We start from the raw sequence: 22,644 nt of genomic DNA, 5'->3' as shown, positions 1-22,644 counted from the left end.
TTTACCTGACAATCAAACGTAATGGGGTGTCCTGTTATGGAAAAAAGGCATAATGTGAACAAAATGTGGACTTTAGTTAATAATCACGTAACAATTAATGAACAATTAATTGGTTCTTTAATTGTGACACATGTACCATATTAGTGTAAGATATTAATAAAGAAAATTGGGTGTGATGTAAAAAAATATATATATGATGCAACAACTCTGAAGATCAGTTACTTTCCAGGTCCCTAAAGTTGTTGGTGGTAGTTGTTTGTTTGGTGACTTTTCATTATAAAACTAATTCTGTAATGTCTGTATCCTTTGTTGTGTGTGCTTTCTGCTTAGTGGTCAACTAATGATTGGACCGAGGTTTCTTTAAATGCCTTCTCCCAGTCTTTGTCAAGAGACTCTGTGTGCATATTGGGGCACACCTTCAATGTTTAGCCAGGCAGTTGACAACTCTGAATTAACCTTCAGGTTCTGCTTGTACAGAGCCTCAAGGTTAGTCAGAGGTGAAAGATTAGGACCCTCTTAGGTTCTTCCTGAACATAGCCCTGGGCATGAGCATGACCTTCTAGATTTCAGGATATCCTTGAGCTTTTCTAAGCCCCTGTGGACATCTCATTCCTTAGCTTTTCCTACTAAGTTTTTTGGGTAGCCTATTATTTGCCTTAACTGTTGTAGACTGCCTCAGGCAGCTGTCAGATTAACTAGTTACCTCTAAGTGTTTTTGACAAGTGTTTGAGGATGCGGGGTACGTGCACGGAAGACTTTTTCGCACTGGGGAGCACAGAATCAGGTCAGAGAAAGATAGTCTTCCCAGTGGCTGCCAGGCAACTCTGGTTGCAAGTTGTTGATGGGTGGGGGAATGGGAGGTGGGAATAAGCCAAGTTAAAATACCACAAAGCTCATTGTTGTTTTTCTTGAGTCAATACTCCCCAGATTGCTACAAGCCTTTGGTTAATTTCCAGAGTCCTGACAATTTTTGCGTTTTTGCTTTGGTGCTTTGATGGAGGACTTTTTGGAGGTCCTTTCTCCATTGTTTCTGCTGACGTCACTCCTGCTATTCCTTTTGAGAAGACTTATGCTTATTCCAATTCCTGTTCCTTTGTATGTGACCAGTTATAAGTGACAGGTTTTGTTGTTTTCTTTGTTTAATTGAAGTTTTTAAGATCTTCAGCTCTGTTCTGAAATTTCATAATGATGTGACTTGATGTGAGCCTTTTTGTACCCATTGACCTGGGTCCTTTAGAATTTCCACTGTTTCTTTGAAATACTTTCTTTACTGTTTCTCTTTCTGATAGTCATATTTCAAAGATGTTGGGCTTTGTGAAATGGCCCTCTGATTTTTATCTTTTCTTCTTGTTTTTTATATCTTGAACTTTTCATTCTACTTTGAGATTTCTTTGACTTTGAATTCCCAACTCCTCTATTGAATTTTATTTCTATTATAAATTTCCCAGGAACTTATTTTTTATTATTCCTTTTTTTTTGTAGTATTCTGTTCTGGTTTCATCTTTTTTTTTTAATCACTCAGAGGATAGTGATATTAGTTATTTTTTTAAAAATTAAAATGCTTCAGCTCTCTGTACTGTTTCCTCTGAATTCCTTTTTTCTGTTTATCCCTCTTGGCTATTCATATAAAAGAATGAGGCACAAATAAATATATGGGAATATTCTCTGCTGAAAAGGTAATGTGAACGTGTCACTTTTTTCCATTCCAGATGCTAACGTGTGCCTATTTTTTGGTTAGTTATGTGTCGGCTACTTGCTTATTAGGGTGTGTTTGATTCAGAATAAATCCCATATGTCTTCCGCTTTGGGGCATCAGTTGTGCTGCAGCATGGTCTTTCTCGTCCCTTTTTCTGCTTGTGTTTCCTGTGCTTTAGCATGCTTGTCTGCAGCTGCTTTCCATTACTCGTGGTCATCCATCACTGTATGGATCAAGGTTCACTGAGCTCTTCAGCACTCATTAGTGACTCGTTCTGTGCTGGGGGACAGGCTTTGCTTAGGGACTCTGTGTCTGTCTGGTATAAAGAAAGGTTCATAATAACCCAGCAATTCCACTCCTGGGTATATACCCCAAAAGCTTGAAAAACAGGTATTTAAGCAAAAACTTATACATGAGTGTTCATAGAAACATTATTCACAGTAGCCAAAATCTAGAAACAACCCAGATGTTCATCGGCTGACGAACAGATCAACAGAAATGTGGTACATCCATACAATGGAATATTATTTGGCCATAAAGGGAATGAGGTATTGGCTCATGCTACAACATGGATGCTACAGCATTGAAAACAATATGGTAAGTGAAAGAAACTAATCACAAAAGGCCACCCATTATGATTTAATGTATGTGAAAAGTCCAGAATAGACAAATACATAGGGACAAGAGATACATTAGTGGTTGCTTAGGAGTGTAATCAGTAAAGAGCCCGTGGTTTCATGAAAATACTCTAAAATTGACTGGTGGTGGTTGTACATACCTGTGAATGGAGGCATACCTTGTCTTATGGCGCTTCACTCTATTGTACTTTGCAGCATTATTGTAAAAAACTGAAGGTTTGTGGCAACCCTACGTTGAGCAAGTCTGTGGGCATCATTTTACGAACAGCATTTGCTCACTTCATTTCTTTGTGTCACATTTTGGTAATTGCAATATTTCAAACTTTTTCATTATCGTGTTTATTATAGCGATCAGTGATCTTTGATATTCTAATTGTTTTTTGTTTTATATTTTTAAATTAATGTTTATGTACATTTTTTTAGACATAATACTGTTGCACACTTAATGGACTACAGGATAAGTGTAAACATAATTTTATAGGCACTGGGAAACCAGAAAACTCAAGTGACTCGTTTTATTGTGATATTTGCTTTACTGTGGTATCTGGACCTGAACTCACAATATCTCACAGGTATGCCTGTATGTTAAAAACCATTGAGTTGTATACTTTAAATGGGTGAATAGTATGGTATGTGAATTATATTTCCATAAAGCTGTTTAAAAAAAGAAAGGCTTATAAGGGTTTTGAACAGACTGTTCCAGAAGCTTCTGTACAAGTCCTTAGCTATATCAGGCTCTCCTCACATCCAGGTCACATGACTGCATCTGCTCTTGTTAGCGCTTTCCATGTTAAATGCTTGCTTTAATTTTCTTCAGTAGAGCTTTCATCCCCATCACTTACTCTAGAATTTTCAGGATCAAGGCCTGGATTTTTTTGCCCCCCATTCTTTTAGCTTGTTGAAATTATTGACATTTTTTTTTTTACTTTTTATCCCTCTGCTAAAAATCCTGCGAAAGAATTGGTTTTTTCTGACTTACAAGTCTAGCTACTGTTTCAGATTTGGTGTTTGGTCTATATTCAGTAAATAACATAAGTGTTATAGCCACGTCTTATAAATTAAAACTTAAATGTCTTGGTTCATTCACTGTTGGCAGTTTTACAAACCGGACGTTAAAAAGCTGTTGACTAAGAAACTTCAGGAGCTATGGGTGAATTCAGGATTAGTAAATTTCCTGCCTTCAGAACTGTCATCAAGTTAGTAGTGGTTCATTTCCCGTGGACCCGAAAATCCACATATATTAGACCAGGGAGCCTAGTGTTATGGGAGACAGGACTTTAGGGATGGCAGGTCTCAGATGACATTGAGAGGTGGTGATTTCATGCACTGAGGAGAAAATTTTCAAAGTAATTGGCAAACTTCTCTTCCTCTGCCTTCCTGTTGACATGACTCTACACTGCCCTTCTCTTTCACAATCTCTTTCCTTTTCCTTGATGTAGGCTTATGTTTCTATGATTCTTGATTTTTTTCTTCAAATAATCTTTAGAGTTTTTCAATTTTCACATCTCTTTCGCAATATATTTGTCATCAGAGTGCCATTCTTCTTGTCTTAAATATATGCAGACCAAACATGTCTGTCTGTCTCTCCGTTATTCCCTCTGTCCCTTTTTCCCAAAGAACTCAGGTTCTGTTATAATACCTGTTACAATTCTCTTGGAAACTCTTTTGACCACTTCAAAAATGTACTGGTTCCAGTTTATTGTATTTTTGGCTGCAAAGCAAAAGCAGTTACCTTTATCAATTTTTAACTATATTTCCATGGCTTAGATTACCCCTCCACCTCTAATGAGACGACACTTCTCAGAGTCACCCCTGGCCTTTCTTTTCCACTCTGCTTTTATCATACTAACCTACGGCTAGAAATCACTTCTTGTTTCATACCTGCTGGATTGCTGTAGTGTTTCTGACCAAAAGGTTAAGGAAAATCAGGAAATATTTATTGAAGTGTACCTTTTTATCTTAGTGTCTAATGTGTTGTTTACTTAATATTTATAGAACCACACTTGACTCATGTTACCAGTAAATGTGCAGCAGAGCATTAAATTAAAGGATGAATAATTAACAAATTGATGGATCTCAGAAAATACCCAGAGCCCTTCATTCATCTTACTAAAATAAATCTCTTCACAGGGCTTGAATTCATAGCCAAGAACAATTTCAAGCATAATGCTACATATATAAGTTCTTAATAAAGTGCTTGTATATTTTTATACTGTAGTTATCTAATTATAGACATCAGAGGCCAGTCTTCAAATGATATTTCAAAGCAGATTTGTATTTGAAAAATTAAAATAGCTATGAATTTCCATTGTGAGAGTAATAGATGTACACATAAATATTTTTAGAGACTATATAAAAACTCAGCTGTAAGCCATTCAAATTGGCTTTTTAATACATATCATTCCATACAGTTTTTATCTGTATATCTATACACATGTTAAAAGCAGGTTTGTATATCACAACCATGTTAATATTATAGATAGAATCAATTTAGATTTTGTGACAAGGGAAAATGGCTAAAGTAGATTAAAAGATAAGCTGTACGATAGCTAGGAAAAAAGTCCATGTTAACTGAAGGAAAACAATGAAGACAATCTAAATAAATCACTAAATTCAATCTACCATATGATTTGAGTTGGAAAATGACATAAGAACAATGTAAAGAATTGTGTCCTTTATAACTCACCACAGAGTTGTCTGGGAGACTGTGCTGTGAAATTACTTGTAGATGAGACTCTAAAACACAATGAAATGGTTCTGTTTTTTTCCTCCCTGAAAATGGAAATTATACTTTTATTTCCATAACAGAGGTAATTGTGGGAAAAAATTAAGAAACTAAAACCCCAAAAGAAGAAAGTCACTCATAATTCCATTGACAATTATATTTCATTAGACTTCTTTATAATTTTTGCAGAATTAGAATGTCATAAATGCTTCTCCATTTTTTTTTTGCTACTTAACAATATTTTATGAGCCTCTCATGCCAGTACATACAGTTCTACCTAATATTTAGTGGCGAAATAGTATTCTGTTTAGAATGTATGTTAGTTTACTTAAATAGCCCCCTATTGAGGTGGTAATCCAGTTTTAGCTGTTCTACACAGTACTGTCATGGACATTCTCATACGTACTTAGCATGCTTTTCGGATTATTTTCTCAGGATAAACGTTGTGTCAAAGGGTACATGCATGTTTCATCTGGTTGCCAAACTGCCTGTTAGAAAGGAATTACAAATTTATTGTTACATCCAAGATAAGCTAAGCCTTTGCCCCATTGTGTGCTGTACTGCATCATTAGTGTGACTGCAATAATTACACAAAGCCACAGCATTGAAATTTGTATTACAGTGGAGTTCCTTATGTCTTAGAATTCTACATATTAGAGGGGTTAAGTCCAGCAGTGATGGAAATGTTTACATTCGCAACTTGTATCACGTGGTATTCATTTTGGAAAGCAGAGCTTTTCAGCCAGCAGTTAAATGGTGACACAGCATGTGTTGGTATTTTGCTGTTTCTTGGACTTGGTGACAGGCCATGATCCTTTATTACCTTAGATGAGTGACCGAGGAGGTGGTGTTCCTCTGAGGAAAATTGACCGACTCTTCAACTACATGTATTCAACTGCACCCCGGCCTCGTGTTGAGACGTCCCGAGCAGTGCCCTTGGTATGTGATCAAGAAATTGTGAAGCAGGTTTTTGTGACTAGTCATAAAATAATTTACCACATAAATCAGTTAAGCCATTGTGTAGGTTTCACCACAAGGACGAAATGAAGCTATTAGGGGGGAAAAACCCCACTTTCCTCTAAATTTGTAGTTTTAAAAATGCTCTTTTTTAAAATGATAAGAGCATAGGACAAGGAGTATGGTTTTAGAGTTCTTGTTGCCAAGGTTAATAGTGGTGTGTCAGTAGTTTCCATGTGGTAAACCACATTTTGATATACTATCTCTAATGTGAAGCCTAAATTACCAGCTTTACTAGTACTTGGTTTAATCTTCAGTGTTTGGGTTTTTTTTCCCCTCAAGTACTTGTAATTAGAAAGATTACATGTTTGAGACTGAGAAGTATGACTAGAGCTCTGATCAGTTTATTTGCCAACCTGAAAATGGCTCAAATGATAATGGCGTTAATAGGTTTTTTAACTGATCATAGTCACCTATGTTCAAGTTTTAATAAGGTTAGCTTTTGAATGGACTCATTCATGGTCCTCCAACACCCAGAAGAGCACTTTGCCAAATCTCTTACCTGTAATTCTGGAAAAACTCTTGTTCTCCTGGGCTTTGAAGGTTCTCTGGCATATACACTGGAGTTACACTGTAATGTGATTAAAAACAGTATAAGATGGGTCTATTTTAGACCTTTCCTAGGAAGTTACTAAAAGGACTTCATTCTAATTGCACAGCACAGATTCTGTAGCTACAACTGTAATACAGTTCATGTCTTACCAAACTTTTAAAATGATTGCCCTAGGAGTGTGCTTTTCAAGTTGAGATCTGGGTAGGCATCCATGTGCCGTGGGACCGAAAAGGTCAGATAAACACCAGTATCTTCTTAGATTCTGATTTTACTCTAAGAAGTGGAGAAAAGGGATATGCTGCTTTTGTAGTGAACAGACATTGTAGAATTTTTGTGGAGAGCAGCATAGTGTACTAGTCCAGACTCTGAATCTAAACTGTCTGGTCCATTCTCAGCTCTACTACATCCTAGCTGTGTAGCCTTGGGAATATTTTTGACCTTTCAATACCATAGTTTCCCCGGCTTTAAATTTCGAATTATGGACTTCCCTGGTGGTCCAATAGTTAAGACTCCGTGCTTCCACTGCAGGGGGTACGGGTTTGATCCCTGATTGGGGAACTAAAATCCTACATGCAGCGTGGTGTGGCCAAAAAAAAAAAAAAAAAATCGAATTATTATAAAGATTGAGTTAATATATCTAAAATGCTTTTTATAGTACCTGGCACACAGTAAATGCCATGTAAGTGTTTGTTTAGGATGCAAAATTTACTTGAATTTTTAAGAAAACAGGAGGCTTGATGTGGCGCAGGCTGCCCCTACACCTACACAGCCTTACCGAGGGTAAGCCTATTGTTAAGCTTTTACATAGCCTCATTCCTGATGTCATGACCCCTTTGTAAGTGGACCCAGTAGGCAAGCACTGGCGCAGCTGGGGAAAGGCTGCTTGACCTCCACAGGAGTGGTCATCAGGTCATACCTGATTACTGAGAGCTTCCTCCAGGTGATGCCTTCCGGTGGGCATCTACATGGATGGAATGTCTTCATGCTGTAAGCCTGTTCAGAGAGGACTGTCCACATTTCCCTCTTCCAGACCTTCTCTGTTAATCCAGTTTTGTTCTTTCCAAGTCTCTGACCAGCCAGCCCATTTGCCACTGCCCATGGTCCATGTAGGTGTTCCACTTTGAATTCCACCCACTGGTAGGATTTGCTTTCACTCCTGTCTTTCAGGCCCGGCCCTGAGAGAGGCTGTAGTGAAAAGGCAGTCCACTTTGGCTGGTGTGGGACACTGTGTAGATCCAGCAGTGGACCAGGCCCATGCTGTTTTACTTTTATGTTAACTACTTACAGGGGGAGCCTGATGGGTCCACAGGTGTGGTAGGTTCAGGGAGAGGCAGTGATAAAGTAGATCAGGTACCATGGGATCCTGAGCCACCTGCTCATGCAGTTTTCTTGGGGCCATTTCTAGAGCCACTTAATGTGTCAATCAGGGCCCCACCTGGAAAGAGATAATTATAATTATAATCCAAGGAAGGCTTATCTACAAAGAGACAAATTATAGAAATAGGGGTGGGACAGCACAGGAATCCTGGCTAGGAGCAGCAGAGCTGTCACCACCCTGACTCAAGGGGAGAAGGAGAAGTTAGCAGAACCCAGAAGGGAAAGTTGCAGAGCAGCTGCTTACTCTCCAGGGACCCAGCCTGCCCAGGGGAAGCAACCTCAGTGAGAAAGAAGCAGGGGATGAATACCCTGACTTGACTCCCTTGGAACTCCTACTGGGTTCCCCATTGGCTAGACCTACTGGAACCAGAGGGCACAGAAATCCACTGACATCTGTTCAGGTCAGCCTCCCAGGGCAAGGAGAAATGTGGAGAATGGATAGTTGATTTGGAGGGGTAAACAGAAACTCTGGTTTAAAAAAATCAAGTAATAAATGATAGAGGTAGATAAGGCCAGAGCCTGGATTTGTTAATAGCAGATTCCTGAATCCACATACACTCTTTACTGAAGTACTATATGGAATGTCATTGAACATCTGAGTTGGTGATAAGACCCTTTTTTACATTTATCCAAATGTTCTTCTTTGTATTAAAGAATTGGTAGGATTTATCCAGGTAAAGATGGCCATTCCAGATACTGGGAACAGAATGAACAGACACAGATGTGAAAAATAACATGATCTGTTTGAGGGACTAAGGAGGAGATTTACTTCAGCTGGACTGGAAAGTGGGTGGACAGACCTGATCTTACAGTCTTGAAAGCTCTTTTTTAGAAGCTTGGATTTTTAGGCAGTGGGTCTGGATGATGGGGGTGGGGAGGGTTTTGGGGTGCTTCAAAGATTTTTAAGCAGGGTAAGTGACCTGTCAGTGAGAATTAAAAGAGAACTATTAGGGATCTCTTCAGGTTCAGAACACGGGCTGCAGTTCATGGTGTGAGGCCATGACATATATCTGTTAGGCTGCCACCAGGCTCTTTCTACCCTTGCTCCCGAGAGAGGCCATGTTTTATGTAGTATCACCGAAAGCGGTATTGGGATGCTCTGGAGCAGGGCAAGAAAGAAGAGAAACGTGCTTCTTCTAGACCCCCACAGGTCATTTTATACAAATAAGACGAATGAGGAATTTTAAATGACCAGAGGGAAGCCGTCTAATGCAGTACTCAACTGGGCTGCAGCTTGATCATTTTTAATACTTAAGTATTAACTGATCTTTTAGATGCGGGCTCTGATAGCTCTGGGATACTCCAATAACGTTTATTTTAATTAGAGAAGTATTTCAGTGTGTGGCTTTCCGAATAGAATTTCATTTTTCTCATCAAACAGGCTGGTTTTGGTTACGGATTGCCCATATCACGCCTTTATGCACAGTACTTCCAAGGAGACCTAAAGCTGTATTCCCTAGAGGGCTATGGGACAGATGCAGTTATCTACATTAAGGTAATGACTATAGTCTTCTGGACTTAATGATACTTCTTTGATTATAAGATGCCAGCATTTAACTGTAATGAAATTTTCTTCTACCTCGTGCTATTATAACAAGGATCTCCTCTGCTTTGACAAATGATCTCTTTGACTGTGGGTAAGAAACGCTCGACTATAATGATCAGGGCTTTGTTAATAGAAAAAAAACTGGGTTAAAGTGGGGCTTCAAAAACTTATGTTAAAATTAAATTTGTAAGATAAGACACATGAATTGACATTGATTCACCAGCCTTTTGATGTACTTGCTGAGGCCTTTCATTTGCATATGGGTCTGCAGATTGAAGTTTCAATTGTCTTTCTTGCAGAAGCTATACTTACAATACCTTGTTTTGGTTTCTTTAATCAAAGAAATAGCCAAGTGCATAATCCTTGTTGATTATTATGCATTTCCTTACAGTTGTCTTCTGATTTGACAGCAATTTTTATCTTTTTTTTTTTTTTTTTGCGGTACGCGGGCCTTTCACTGTTGTGGCCTCTCCCGTTGCGGAGCACAGGCTCCGGACACGCAGGCTCAGTGGCCATGGCTCACTGGCCCAGCCGCTCCGCGGCATGTGGGATCTTCCCAAACTGGGGCACGAACCCGTGTCCCCTGCATCGGCAGGCAGACTCTCAACCACTGCGCCACCAGGGAAGCCCCGACAGCAATTTTTATGTGGCTTTCCTTCATGAGTCTTTATGAAACATTCATCTTAGTTTTCAAAGAACCCCCCCCCGCCCATTTTTTGTGCTTTGTTAAAAGCAATACTTAGATTAAATTACAATGACAGATTTAAGTATATTAACAGATTTAGGAACAATTACAGGTGACTCTTGGTAAGCACATAGCTCACCTGGTGGAAACAGACTTGCCTGGGTTGTTCCCTGTGTTTATCTGACAAATCAGTATAAATTACAGGGATAGAAAGCCCTGGGTTAGTTCAGCGGTGGGCTGTTGGTACCTAATTTTTTAGCGACGCTAGTTTCTTGTTCTGGCCACTAGATGGCACCTATTTTATAGGAAATGCTAAAGACTTTACATTAGAAAAAGTAAAAATTGTCTGAAAAGGTTAAGTTCTTTCAAGATAATTATCTTTTTTTAAACCATCTCAATTGTGAGGAACTTAAAAACATTGCCTTCATGATGCCCTTTTTATCATCAAATGTAACATTTTTGTTTGAGTCTATAGATCAAGGAGTTCCAGCATAAAGAGAATATGATGTATAGGTGAAAGGTCTCTAGCTCCATTTTGGAAAAAAATAGAATACATGAAGTCTTATAGAATAATTAACGTCCTTCCTTCCTATTATTGGAATGAAACTTCCAGTTCAATATTTTCTACATCTTGGGGAATACCTGTGGCTTAAGGTTGAAATCCTACCAAAATATCCTAATTTGAAGATAATGAGGAACATAGTTTATCTCAGTGATACACAGGAAGCTGAAATAGAACGGTGAATTAATTGTGATAATATGTTGGAAACATGAAATTACAATCAGCCCTCTGTATCCCTGGGTTCCATATCCATAGATCCGAACACGACTAAAAAATATTCGAAGAAAAAAGGAATTCCAGAAAGTTGCAAAACGCAGAACTTGAATTTGCTGCACATCAGCAACTATTTACATAATATCTACGTCACATTTGTATAGCATTTACATTGTATTAGCTATTATAATTAATCTAGAGATGATTTAAAGTATACAGGAGGATATTTAAAGGTTATACATAGATACTACAGCATTTTATATAAGCGACTTGAGCATGGGCAGACTTTGGTATGCATGTGGGGGTGGGGGGGTGATACAGAGGGTCAGCTATGCATGATGCAGAAATCATGTACAGAAATCATGCTGTAACTAAAATTAGTGTGACTTTAATGTAGGAGAAGACACAGGATCAAACCCAGATTTCATTAAGTGATTGTACAATTACATATGTTAAGGTACATATGTGAATTTTTATGCTTTTACACTTAACTGACTTTTTCAGTTAACCAACTTCTGTTTGTCATGTTTTATAAGAATGTCTGTCACACGTGTGTCAAACTTCAATCCAGCAGCTCCCAGGCTGGCTGGAGAATTACCGCAAGCAATAAACTCAACATGCACATCAAGCAGTTGCCATGGGCTTAGTAAATAACACGTTTCAAAGATGTGCTCTATTTTAAAATGTATGTAGATGGTCTTATGCTTGATAAAATACAAATCCAATGAAGTATTGTTTAATTTGTAGTAACCTTTTGGCCACTGTAGATTTTCTCAAATAATGCATTCCAAAAAAATGCCTGATTTAGGTCCTGCTTTGACTTTCAGGCTCTGTCAACAGAATCAATAGAAAGACTCCCGGTATATAACAAAGCTGCCTGGAAGCATTACAACACCAACCACGAGGCTGACGACTGGTGTGTTCCCAGCAGAGAACCGAAAGACATGACGACATTCCGCAGTGCCTAGACACACTTGGGACCCCTGGAAAATCCAGATGTGTTTTTTTATTAAATTTGGAAGGGATGGTGTTCAGAACCACACTATACCAAATACTTCATGTGTCGTTTTCACAGTTAACTGTTTGGGTAGATAGAATAAGTGGTAAGTTAAATTCCTCTTATGCCCATTAAATCTCCTAAAGGATGAAGTTGTACCTATTTTACACTTAAATTTTCACAGTTAATTGAACATTTTTAAACAACTGTAGTTCTGGTCAACTTTCTCTTTACAGTAGACTTCAGAAGCGTAGAAGTCTTTGGGTTTCTACAGGAAGCTGTGTAGTTTTGTAGTTTTTTAAGAAATACTTTTATGTCTGCTAGAAACATTTCCTTAATATCGATTAGTCAGTTAGCCATCTTTCTGTTTTAGAGGAGTTCTGCCAGCCTTTATTTAGTAATGACAGATGTAATAAGATGATTTACAGATTTACATGACTGACTACAATTAAAGCAGTAAACAGTTGCCCTGTTAAGTGTAGAACCAGCCACCTTTCAGCATCTACATGCATTGTCTTCACTCTGAAGTTAATTTATCGTGTTTTAATTTTATTGCAAAGGATTGTAATGATTGATTTCCTATGGAACTAAACCAAGATCATGGGCAATCTACTTTGAATATGCTTATAATTAATGCAATGGGAAATTTTTATACTAAAACCTAACAGCTGCTAAAATTCTAAATTGAATTTAAGAAATTGAGGGCAGAAGAGTGAGTCGCAAAAACTGTACTAAAGATTGTTGAGATTACCTGGGGGGTGCTTTTGAGAAAGTTTTTCTGAGTCCTACTCCAGACAGAATCAGACTCTGCGGCTGGAGTCCAGGAATCTCAGTTTTTATAACACTTCCTAGACCAGTCTGATGCCTCACCTAGTTAGGAAGCCACGCTTTTAAAGTGAGTAATGATGATACCACATTTGCTAACATAACAGATCTTTATATTTTGGTTTTCACCTATTGAAAGGTCAGACTTCTAGACTCTGGTGCAATTAGAAGCATAATTGGAAGCAAGAGACAAGTTGGCTACAGAAGAAGAGTCAGGTAACCAAAGGATTAGAACCGTAAATGCACAGGTATTGACAAAAAACATGTTATGAAAAATATCTATACTTTATCAGGAAAAAGTCACCTTGGGCTTATCACATTCAAATGTTTGCATTCGAATGTTAATTTATAATGTACAAATTTTTGGTATATTCAGTATATTATAACTCTGTTAGGCTTTAAGACAGAGATACCAAACAGGTGGTATCATCTTCGTTTTTGAGACTCAGAGTATAGCCCAAAGCTGCCCAGAATTGGCGTGAGGGCTCAAGCTGTATCTGCTGATCACTGTCAGCCGCCTGGTCTAAGAGACCATGAAAGTCAGGAGACTAAGTTGTTAGTCTTACCTCATCTTTTAAGGTGACAGGGAAGTACACTGAAAATAAATTTTAAAGTAAGATTTTAAATGTTTAAAGAACAGCTTTACTACTTAAATGGGGAACTTTATCTGGTAAATACATTGAGTTGAAACAGCTCATTCTCAAAAGGATTATGTAAGCTTAACAGTGCTATACAAATTTGTAAATTAGAAGGGATGTTAAAGGGCCGTTAGCCCAGGACTCTCACATAAGAGATGAGGATCCTGAAACTCGGGGTGTGTGGGGTTTGCCCAGGGCTGATTAGCTGATGTGACCAAATGTTGGAAAAAGATCTTTTACCTATTACTCCTTAACTATGGATTTTATGATAAACAATAGGATATGCTAGTGGATGATTTATATTAGTTCAGTGTGTCACAGTTTTTTTAGCTTAAAATTACACTTTTCTTATAATGATGAAATAGTTTCGAATCCTTTGAATCAAAGTATTCACTTTCTTTCCTAAATGAGACATTTGTACAACTGACATAAATTTGATATTTTTACTTAATGATCCACCCACCCACACACAAAATTAAAGTTTCTCTCTTTATTTAAGAGCTAAGAAATTGTATTTTCAAAGGAAGAATGAAATCTTTTCCTTTAGCTTCTTTTTAAGGTATAATGGCTTTTTCACTTTGTTACTGTGGTAAGGGACACAAAGTTACATACAGAAATATTTGGGGGAATGCTTTCTCTTAGTTGGTTTTAAATTATTGTGCTACTTGAAAAGTTTTTAGATTCTTATACTATTTTCCCCCACCAGCATTTAATATGATGCCATGTAGATTTTAAAAACATACTGAAAGATAAGAAATGGATACTAAGTGATTTTTGTAACCTGGGCATTTAATGAATATGCCAACATTTTTTTTAGGAAGAATCACAAAAAGTATTCTGCCCTGTACTTAAAGTACTAGCTGGCTTTAGATGTCTTCATACTTAATGGTAATCACTTTCTTGCACTGTGAAGTTTTTACATGAAGATGTTGAAGTGGCAGTCTACCCTATTATTTTATAAAATGTTTTGTGTATGGCAATAAACTGAAAACATGGATCAACTCTTATTCTGAAAATAAATTGACCAATTGTTTTTTAAAATAAAGGTCTCTTTCATCATCAAGGGTCAGCTTTCTGTAAACATTCAAAAAGTCGAAGCTACGTGGCTCACAGTGCACCTCACTATGCTTGGTAGAGGAAGTGTTTAGATTTCCACCGTGTATATTCTAATCGCCAAAGCAGGCAGTCGTTTGTATGGTTTGAGTTATGCTAGATTTTCATTATCCAAACAGCCACAGATGACTGACTTACTGCGTAAATGAACATCTTCTCTTATGTGATTTTCAAGAGGTTATGTTAGTATACTCTTTGAATAACTTTTCACAATATAAGTAATATAGGAAAAGCCTTAATTTAACCAGCATTACTGTGTGCTTGTACCAGCCGAAAGTCAAAATTAAACTCCTCTAGTCAAAGACAGGTTCCTGTCCTGTTCCTGATGAATGGGATATGGCCATCAATCTTCCCTTCATTATTAAAGCCAACAAGTTCCATAAAAGGACTGCATAGGTAAAGAACCAGGGAAACAGACTACTAGTGTTAGGGTCCCTTTGTGGCCTTGTGAACAGCCAATCAGAAAGGAAGCCAAAAAAAAAAAAATCAATTTGTTTGCATCTTCAATTGCTGTGCCATAAATGTGAAGTTTTAAACAGATGAGTAATCAGGGTTGAGTTAAGCTGGTTTGCAAATACTGTATATGATTAACTTCTGGCCCCCAAAATTAAATTTTCTTATAGTCAAACTGAATGCACTTGAAAAAATGTGGCGTGAAGTACTTTATGTATGGCAAAAAAGAACGCACTGCTGGTTTGCTTAGTCCTGGCTTTCTTAAATTACTGCACCTTTTGTTCTGTTTACACGTTTGGAAATAATTAGGTATATACTACCCACTCTTCACGTTTCTTCAGCAGTCATTAACCATAGGCTTTTAATAGCGAGAGACAAGACTGCCAGCTTTTTCAAATTTATGACATGAGATGACCATAAAGTTGGGTGGCCATGAGATTCTATACTATTATAGATATAAAACCATTTGGGGGAAGGAGGATCAAGATGGTGGAGTAGGAGGATGTGGAGCTCACCTACCGCCATAAACACATCAAAAATACACCTGCATGTGGAACAATTCACACATAAAACCAACTGGAAACTGGCAGAAGATCTCTTACACAACTAAAGCTGCAGAAAAGATTTTCCATGTAATTGGGTAGGACCAAACACATAAAAAAAAGGCATCAGGATGGGACCAGCACCCCTGGGAGGGATCTGTGAAGGAGGAAAGGTCCCCACGGGCAGGCTCTCACTCTGGGGAGCCCCCTTGCCTGCTGGGAGGTCTGCTGGGAGAGGCTGGAGTGGCCTGGACTCTGATTGCAGGGAGTGTGTGCATGCTGACTTACCTAGCAATCAGGGCGGAGGGAGACCAGTACTGACAGCTGCCACCTCCTGCCCTTCCCAGTCCCAAAGGCGTGCAGAGCAGGGCTGCTAGAACGCACAGTGGGAAGATGCTGAATCGCGGGCAGATAGGCCCTGGGATAGGACTCTGTCTAACTGCATGGAGACAGCCTGGAGGGCCTGGGGTATGGTCTAGGCCAAATCTCAGAGCTCATTGTCAGCACGTGAACAGCGGGGCACAGGTCCAGCATTGGAACCCACTGCCAGCACACACACACAGTGGTGCCACAGAGACGCATCTCTCTGTGCAGACAGTCCCTGGCGAGGAATACACAGCAGTTTGTTTCCCCGTGGGAGCTCTCCAGTTCCACCCACCCCACACTGTAACCTGGGGCCAGATCTAGGGCGGACAGGTCCTGGGAGAGGCCTGTCATGGAGGCAGCCCAAGTCCCAGGCAGCAGCACAAACACCTCCATTCCTGCAGCAACAGCACCAGCCCACCCCATACTACAGCCTAGTACTAGGTCTGGGATGAACGTAACGGAGAAAGCGACGCGACCTTGGGCTGCTTCCAGGCAGAACTGAACGTACCTGCATGGGCAGCACATAGGTTTGCTGTGACCACAGGGGCCTCACTTGCTTCAGCGATCATCTCCTTTGAGACACAGCACACACTTCAGGGCGATGAAGCCTTATCAAACCTGATCCTCAAGGCTTCTACTCCCAACAACCAGGCAGCAAACCCGATCCCTGACAGGGAGCCTCAGAGCAAAGAGGAGGCCCAAGTGAAGGCTCTGGACACCACAACACCAATCACACCCACTATCAAGGGAATAATGGCCTTAAGGAAATACGTGACTGGCCTCCATACCAAAACCAGCCCTTGCACCAAAAATATTGGACTCACAGTCTTACCCAGGGATGTTCCCACATAAAAACACCCCTTCCAGACCACAGTAGATAACTTTCTCTGTCTCTGATTTTAGGAGAAACAGTTAAGTAAATGAAAAAGAGGAACTACTCCCAATTAAAAGAACACGAGAAATCTCCTGAAAGAATTAATGAAACAGACTTCAGTCTACTAGACCCTGAGTTCAAAAAGGAGGTAATAAAAATGCTGAAGGAATTAAGAAAGAGTATCAATAGAAATGCAGATCACTGTAACATGGAACTAGAAACTCTAAAGAGGAGCCAATCAAAATTAGACAATTCAATCACCAGGATAAAAACCAGTCTAGAAGCAATGAATAGCAGACTAAATAACACAGGATGAATAAGTGATCTGGAAGATAAAATAATGGAAATCACCCCATCAGAACAGCAGACAGAAAGACCAATGGGAAAAAAAATGAAAGCAACAGACAAGATCTATGGGATAATATAAAGCGTGCCAACCTACACATAATAGGGGTTCCACAAGGAGAAGTTAGAGAGGAGGGGATCAAAAATGTATTTGAAGAAATTAGGTTTGGGAAGTTTTCAGCCATAAATAAGGAAACAGATATCCAGGTGCAGGAAGCACAGAGGGTCCCAAACAAGATGAACCCAAGCAGACCTACACCAAGACATACCATAATTACAATGGCAAAAGTTAAAGATAAAAGAGGATTCTAAAGGCAGCAAGAGAAAAACAAAGTCAGTTACAAGAGAACCCCCATAAGGCTATCAGCTTATTTCCTTGCAGAAACTTTGTAGGGCAGAAGGGAGTGGCATGATAGATTCAAAGTCCTGAAAGGGAAAACCCTGCAACCTAGTATACTCTACCCAGCAAGATTTTCATTTAGAGCAGAATGAGAAAAAGAATTTCTCAGACAAGCAAAAACTAAGAATACAGCAATACCAAATCTACCCTGAAAGAAATCTTGAAAGGTCTTCTCTAAATACAAAAGTAAGAATCTATAGGAAAGGAAAAATCACAATAGGAAAGGTAAATATATCAAAGGATCAAAGGTCACTTAAGTAAACCAATACACAGACTACAAAACAATCAAATTTTGTAAAAGTGATAACTACAATTAACAGCAAAAGGATAAACGTGAAGATGTCCTATTTTACATCCAAATCACAAAATGTGGGGGAGGGGAGTAGAAAAGAAAGATCTTTTCTAGAATGTGTTTGAACTTATATGACTATCAGTCTAAAGCAAGTAGGTAAAACCAGGGTAACCACAAATCAAAAACATAGAATAGATTCACAAAAACTAAAAAGAAAGGAACTCAAGCATAATAGAAAAGAAAACCATCAAACCACAGAAGGAAAAAACAAAGAGAAGAAATGAACAAAGAACTACAAAACTCAACTGGAAAACCAGATCTAAAATGGCAATAAGTACATACCTATCAATAATTACTTTAAATGTCAAGGAATTAATGTTCCAATCAAAAGAGCGGCTGATTAGATTAAAAAAAGACCTTCCAGGCTTCCCTGGTGGCACAGTGGTTGAGAATCTGCCTGCTAATGCAGGGGACACAGGTTCGAGCCCTGGCCTGGGAAGATCCCACATGCCGCAGAGCAGCTAGGCTCGTGCACCACAACTACTGAGCCTGCGTGTCTGGAGCCTGTGCTCCGCAAAAAAGAGAGGCCATGATAGTGAGAGGCCCATGCACCACGATGAAGAGTGGCCCCCACTTGCCACAACTAGAGAAAGCCCTCGCACAGAAACGAAGATCCAACACAGCAAAAATAAATTAATTAATAAACTCCTACCCCCAACATCTTAAAAAAAAAAAAGACCTTTCAGTACACTGCCTACAAGAGACTCACTTCAGGGCACAAAACACATGGATTGAAATTGAGGGGATGGAAAAAGATATTTCACACAAATGGAAATGACAAGAAAGCAAGGGTAGCAATACCCATATCAGGCAAAATAGACTTTAAAACAAAGTCCATAAGGACAAAGAAGGACACTATATAATGATAAAGGGATCAACACAAGAGGATATTACACTCAACATATATGCAATATAGGAGCACCTAAATGTATAAAACAAATACTAACAGACACAAAGGGAGAAACTGACAGGAATACGTAGCGGGAGACTAACACCCCACTAACATCAATGGACAGATCTTCCAGACAGAAAAATCAATAAGGCAAGAAAGGTCCTAAATGACACATTAGACCAGCTGCACTTAACTGATATCTACAGGACACTACATCCAAAAACAAAAGACAGAACACACATTCTTTTCAAGTGCGCATGGAACAATCTCTAGGATAGACCACATACTAGGTCACAAAACATGCCTCAACAAATTTAAGAGGGTAGAAATTACTTCAAGCATTTTTTCTGACCACAGTGCTATGAAAGTAGAAATCAGCCACAGAAAGAAACATGGGGGTAAAAAAAAGAACACACAGAGACTAAATAACATGCTACTAAAAAAAAAAAAAAAAAACCAGTGAGTCAATGATGAAATCAAGGAGGAAATCAGAAAATACCAAGACAAATGACAATGAAAACACAACCTCACAAAACCTATGGGATGAAGTAAAAACAGTTCTAAACAGGAAATTCATAGCAATAGAAGCTTTTCTCAAGAAACAAGAAAAATCTCAAACAACCTAAACTACCACCTAGAAGATTAGGAAAAGAAGAACAAACAAAACCCAAAGTCAACAGAAGGAAGGAAATGAAGATCGGAGAGGAAATAAAATAGAGAATTTAAAAAAAAAAAAGAAGAAAAACTAAGCTTTTTTTTTTTTGAAAGATAAATAAAATTGACAAAACTCTAGCAAGGATCATCAAGAAGAAAAGAGGACCCAAATAAACAAAATAAGAAATGAAAGAGGAGAAACAATGACTGATACCACAGAAATACAAAAAATCATGAGAATACTATGAACAGTTATATGCCAAATTGGACAGACTAGGAGAAATGGACAAGTTTCTACAAACAACCTGCCAAAACTGAGTGAAGAAGAAACAGATAATTTGAACAGACTGATCACTAGAAGTGAAATAGAATCTATAATAATAATTAAAAAAAAACTAACTGCAAACAAAAGTCCAGGACAAGACAGTTCCACTGGGGAATTCTACAAAACAAAAGAAATTATTCCAATCCTTCTCAAACTATTCCAAAAGACGGAAGAGGGAACACTCCCAAAATTCATTCTATGAAGCCACCATCACTCTGATACCAAAACCAGCCAAAGACACTACAAAAAGAGAAAATTACAGGCCAATATCTTTGATGATCATTGATGCAAAAATCTTCAAAAAAATATTAGCAAACCAAATCCAATACATAAAAAGGATCATACACCATGATCAAATTACTCATTCCAGAGTCTCAAGGATGGTTCAACATATGCATATCAATGTGATACACCACATTAACCAAAGAAAAGTCAAAAACCATATTATCAGAGGAGCTTCAAGATGGCGGAAGAGTAAGACGCAGAGATCACCTTCCTCCCCACAAATACATCAGAAATACATCTACATGTGGAACAACTACTACAGAACACCTACTGAATGCTGGCAGAAGACCTCAGACCTGCCGAAAGGCAAGAAACTCCCCACGTACCTGGGTAGGGCAAAAGAAAAAAGAATAAACAGAGACAAAAGAATAGGGACGGGACCTGCACCAGTGGGTGGGAGCTGTGAAGGAGGAAAGGTTTCCACACACTAGAAGCCCCTTCCCGGGCGGGGACTGCTGGTGGCAGAGGGGGGAGCTTCGGAGCCGCAGAGGAGGGCGCAGCAACAGGGGTGCAGAGGGCAAAGCGGAGAGATCCCCGCACAGAGGATCTGTGCCGACCAGCACTCACCAGCCTGAGAGGCTTGTCTGCTCACCCGCCGGGGCAGCCTGGAGCTGGGAGCTGAGGCTTGGGCTTCGGAGCTTAGATCCCAGGGAGAGAACTGGGGTTGGCGGCGTGAACACAGCCTGAAGGGACTAGTGCGCCACAGCTAGCCAGGAGGGAATCCGGGAAAAAGTCTGGAGCTCCCTAAGAGACAAGAGACTTTTTCTTGCCTCTTTGTTTCCTGGTATGAGAGAAGAGCGGATTAAGAGCGCCGCTTAAAAGAGCTCCAGTATAACTGATTCACTTTGTTATAAAGCAGAAACTAACACAACATTGTAAAGCAATTATACTCCAATAACGATGTGGAAAAAAAAAAAAAAAAAAGGCACTCCAGAGACGGGCACGAGCCGTGGCTATCAGCGCGAACACCAGAGATGGGCATGGGACCCTAGGGCTGCTGCTGCTGTCACCAACAAGCCTGTGTGCAAGCACAGGTCACTATCCACACCTCCCCTCCCGGGAGCCTGTGAAGCCCACCACTGCCAGGGTCCTGTGATCCAGTGACAACTTCCCCGGGAGAACACACGGCGCACCTCAGGCTGGTGCAACATCTCATCGGCCTCTGCCACCGCAGGCTCGTCCAGCATCCGTACCCCACCCTCCCCCCGGCCTGAGTGAGCCAGAGCCCCCGAATCACCTACTCCTTTAACCCTGTCCTGTCTGAGCGAAGAACCCTGCATCTGTGGAATACCTGAATAGACAATGAATCATCCCAAATTGAGGAGGTGGACTTTGGGAGCAATGATATATTTTTTTTTTTTCCTTTTTCTCTTTTTGAGAGTGTGTATGTGTATGCTTCTGTGTGTGATTTTGTTTGTACAGCTTTGCTTTTACCATTTGTCCTAGGGTTCTGTCTTTTTTTTTTAATTAAATTTTTTTCTTAATAATTATTTTTTATTTTAATAACTTTATTTTACTTTATCTTCATCTTTCTTTCTTTCTTTTTCTCCCTTTTATTCTGAGCCGTGTAGGGGACAGGCTCTTGGTGCTTCAGCCAGGCATCAGGGCTGTGCCACTGAGGTGAGAGAGCCAAGTTCAAAGACACTGGTCCACAAGAGACCTCCCAGCTCCACGTAATATCAAATGGCGAAAATTGCCCAGAGATCTCCATCTCAACATCAAGACCCAGCTCCACTTAACGACCAGCAAGCTACAATGCTGGGCACCCTATGCCAAATAACTAGAAAGACAGGAACACAACCCCACCCATTAGCAGAGAGTCTGCCTAAAATCATAATAAGGTCAAAGACACCCCAAAACACACCACTGGACACAGTCCTGCCCACCAGAAAGATAAGATCCAGCCTCATCCACCAGAACACAGGCAACAGTCCCCTCCACCAGGAAGCCTACACAACCCACTGAACCAAACTTAGCCATTGGAGGCAGACAACAAAAACAACGGGAACTATGAACAAGCAGCCTGTGAAAAGGAGACCCCAAACACAGTAAGTTAAGCAAAATGAGAAGGCACAGAAACACACAGCAGATGAAAGAGTAAGGGAAAACCCCACCAGACCTAACAAATGAAGAGGAAATAGGCAGTCTACCTGAAAAAGAATTCAAAATAATGATAGTAAAGATGGTCCAAACTCTTGGAAATAGAATGGAGAAAATATAAGAAACGTTTAACAAGGACCTAGAAGAACTAAACAGCAAACAAACAGAGATGAACAACACAGTAAATGAAATTAAAAAATTCTCTAGAAGGGATCAATAGCACAATAACTGAGGCAGAAGAACGGATAAGTGACCTGGAAGATAAAATAGTGGAAATAACTACTGCAGAGCAGAATAAAGAAAAAAGGATGGAAAGACTTGAGGACAATCTCAGAGACCTCTGGGATGACATTAAATGCACCAACGTTCGAATTATAGGGGTCCCAGAGGAAGAGAAAAAGAAAGGGACTGAGAAAATATTTGAAGAGATTACAGTTGAAAACTTCCCTAATATGGGAAAGGAAACATTTA

General features: G+C 39.4%; 1 protein-coding gene across 1 annotated transcript in view; it reads left to right on the top strand.

Moving 5' to 3' along the window:
• The window catches only part of PDK1 (pyruvate dehydrogenase kinase 1), a 33,882-nt gene extending 19,351 nt beyond the window's left edge, over nt 1-14,531 (top strand). Inside the window, exons 9-11 of the mRNA XM_067741530.1 lie at nt 5,888-5,998; nt 9,388-9,501; nt 11,840-14,531. Coding sequence (XP_067597631.1) covers nt 5,888-5,998; nt 9,388-9,501; nt 11,840-11,980 — 366 coding nt within the window. The 3' untranslated portion in view covers nt 11,981-14,531. The remainder of the gene's footprint in view (nt 1-5,887; nt 5,999-9,387; nt 9,502-11,839) is intronic.
• The last annotated feature ends 8,113 nt before the right edge of the window (nt 14,532-22,644 follow it).

This window comes from Pseudorca crassidens, chromosome 6 (genome assembly GCF_039906515.1).
Source record: "Pseudorca crassidens isolate mPseCra1 chromosome 6, mPseCra1.hap1, whole genome shotgun sequence".
Lineage (NCBI taxonomy): Eukaryota > Metazoa > Chordata > Mammalia > Artiodactyla > Delphinidae > Pseudorca > Pseudorca crassidens.
The sequence above is the reverse complement of the archived record's forward strand: the minus strand, read 5'-3'. Positions and strand labels throughout refer to the sequence as shown.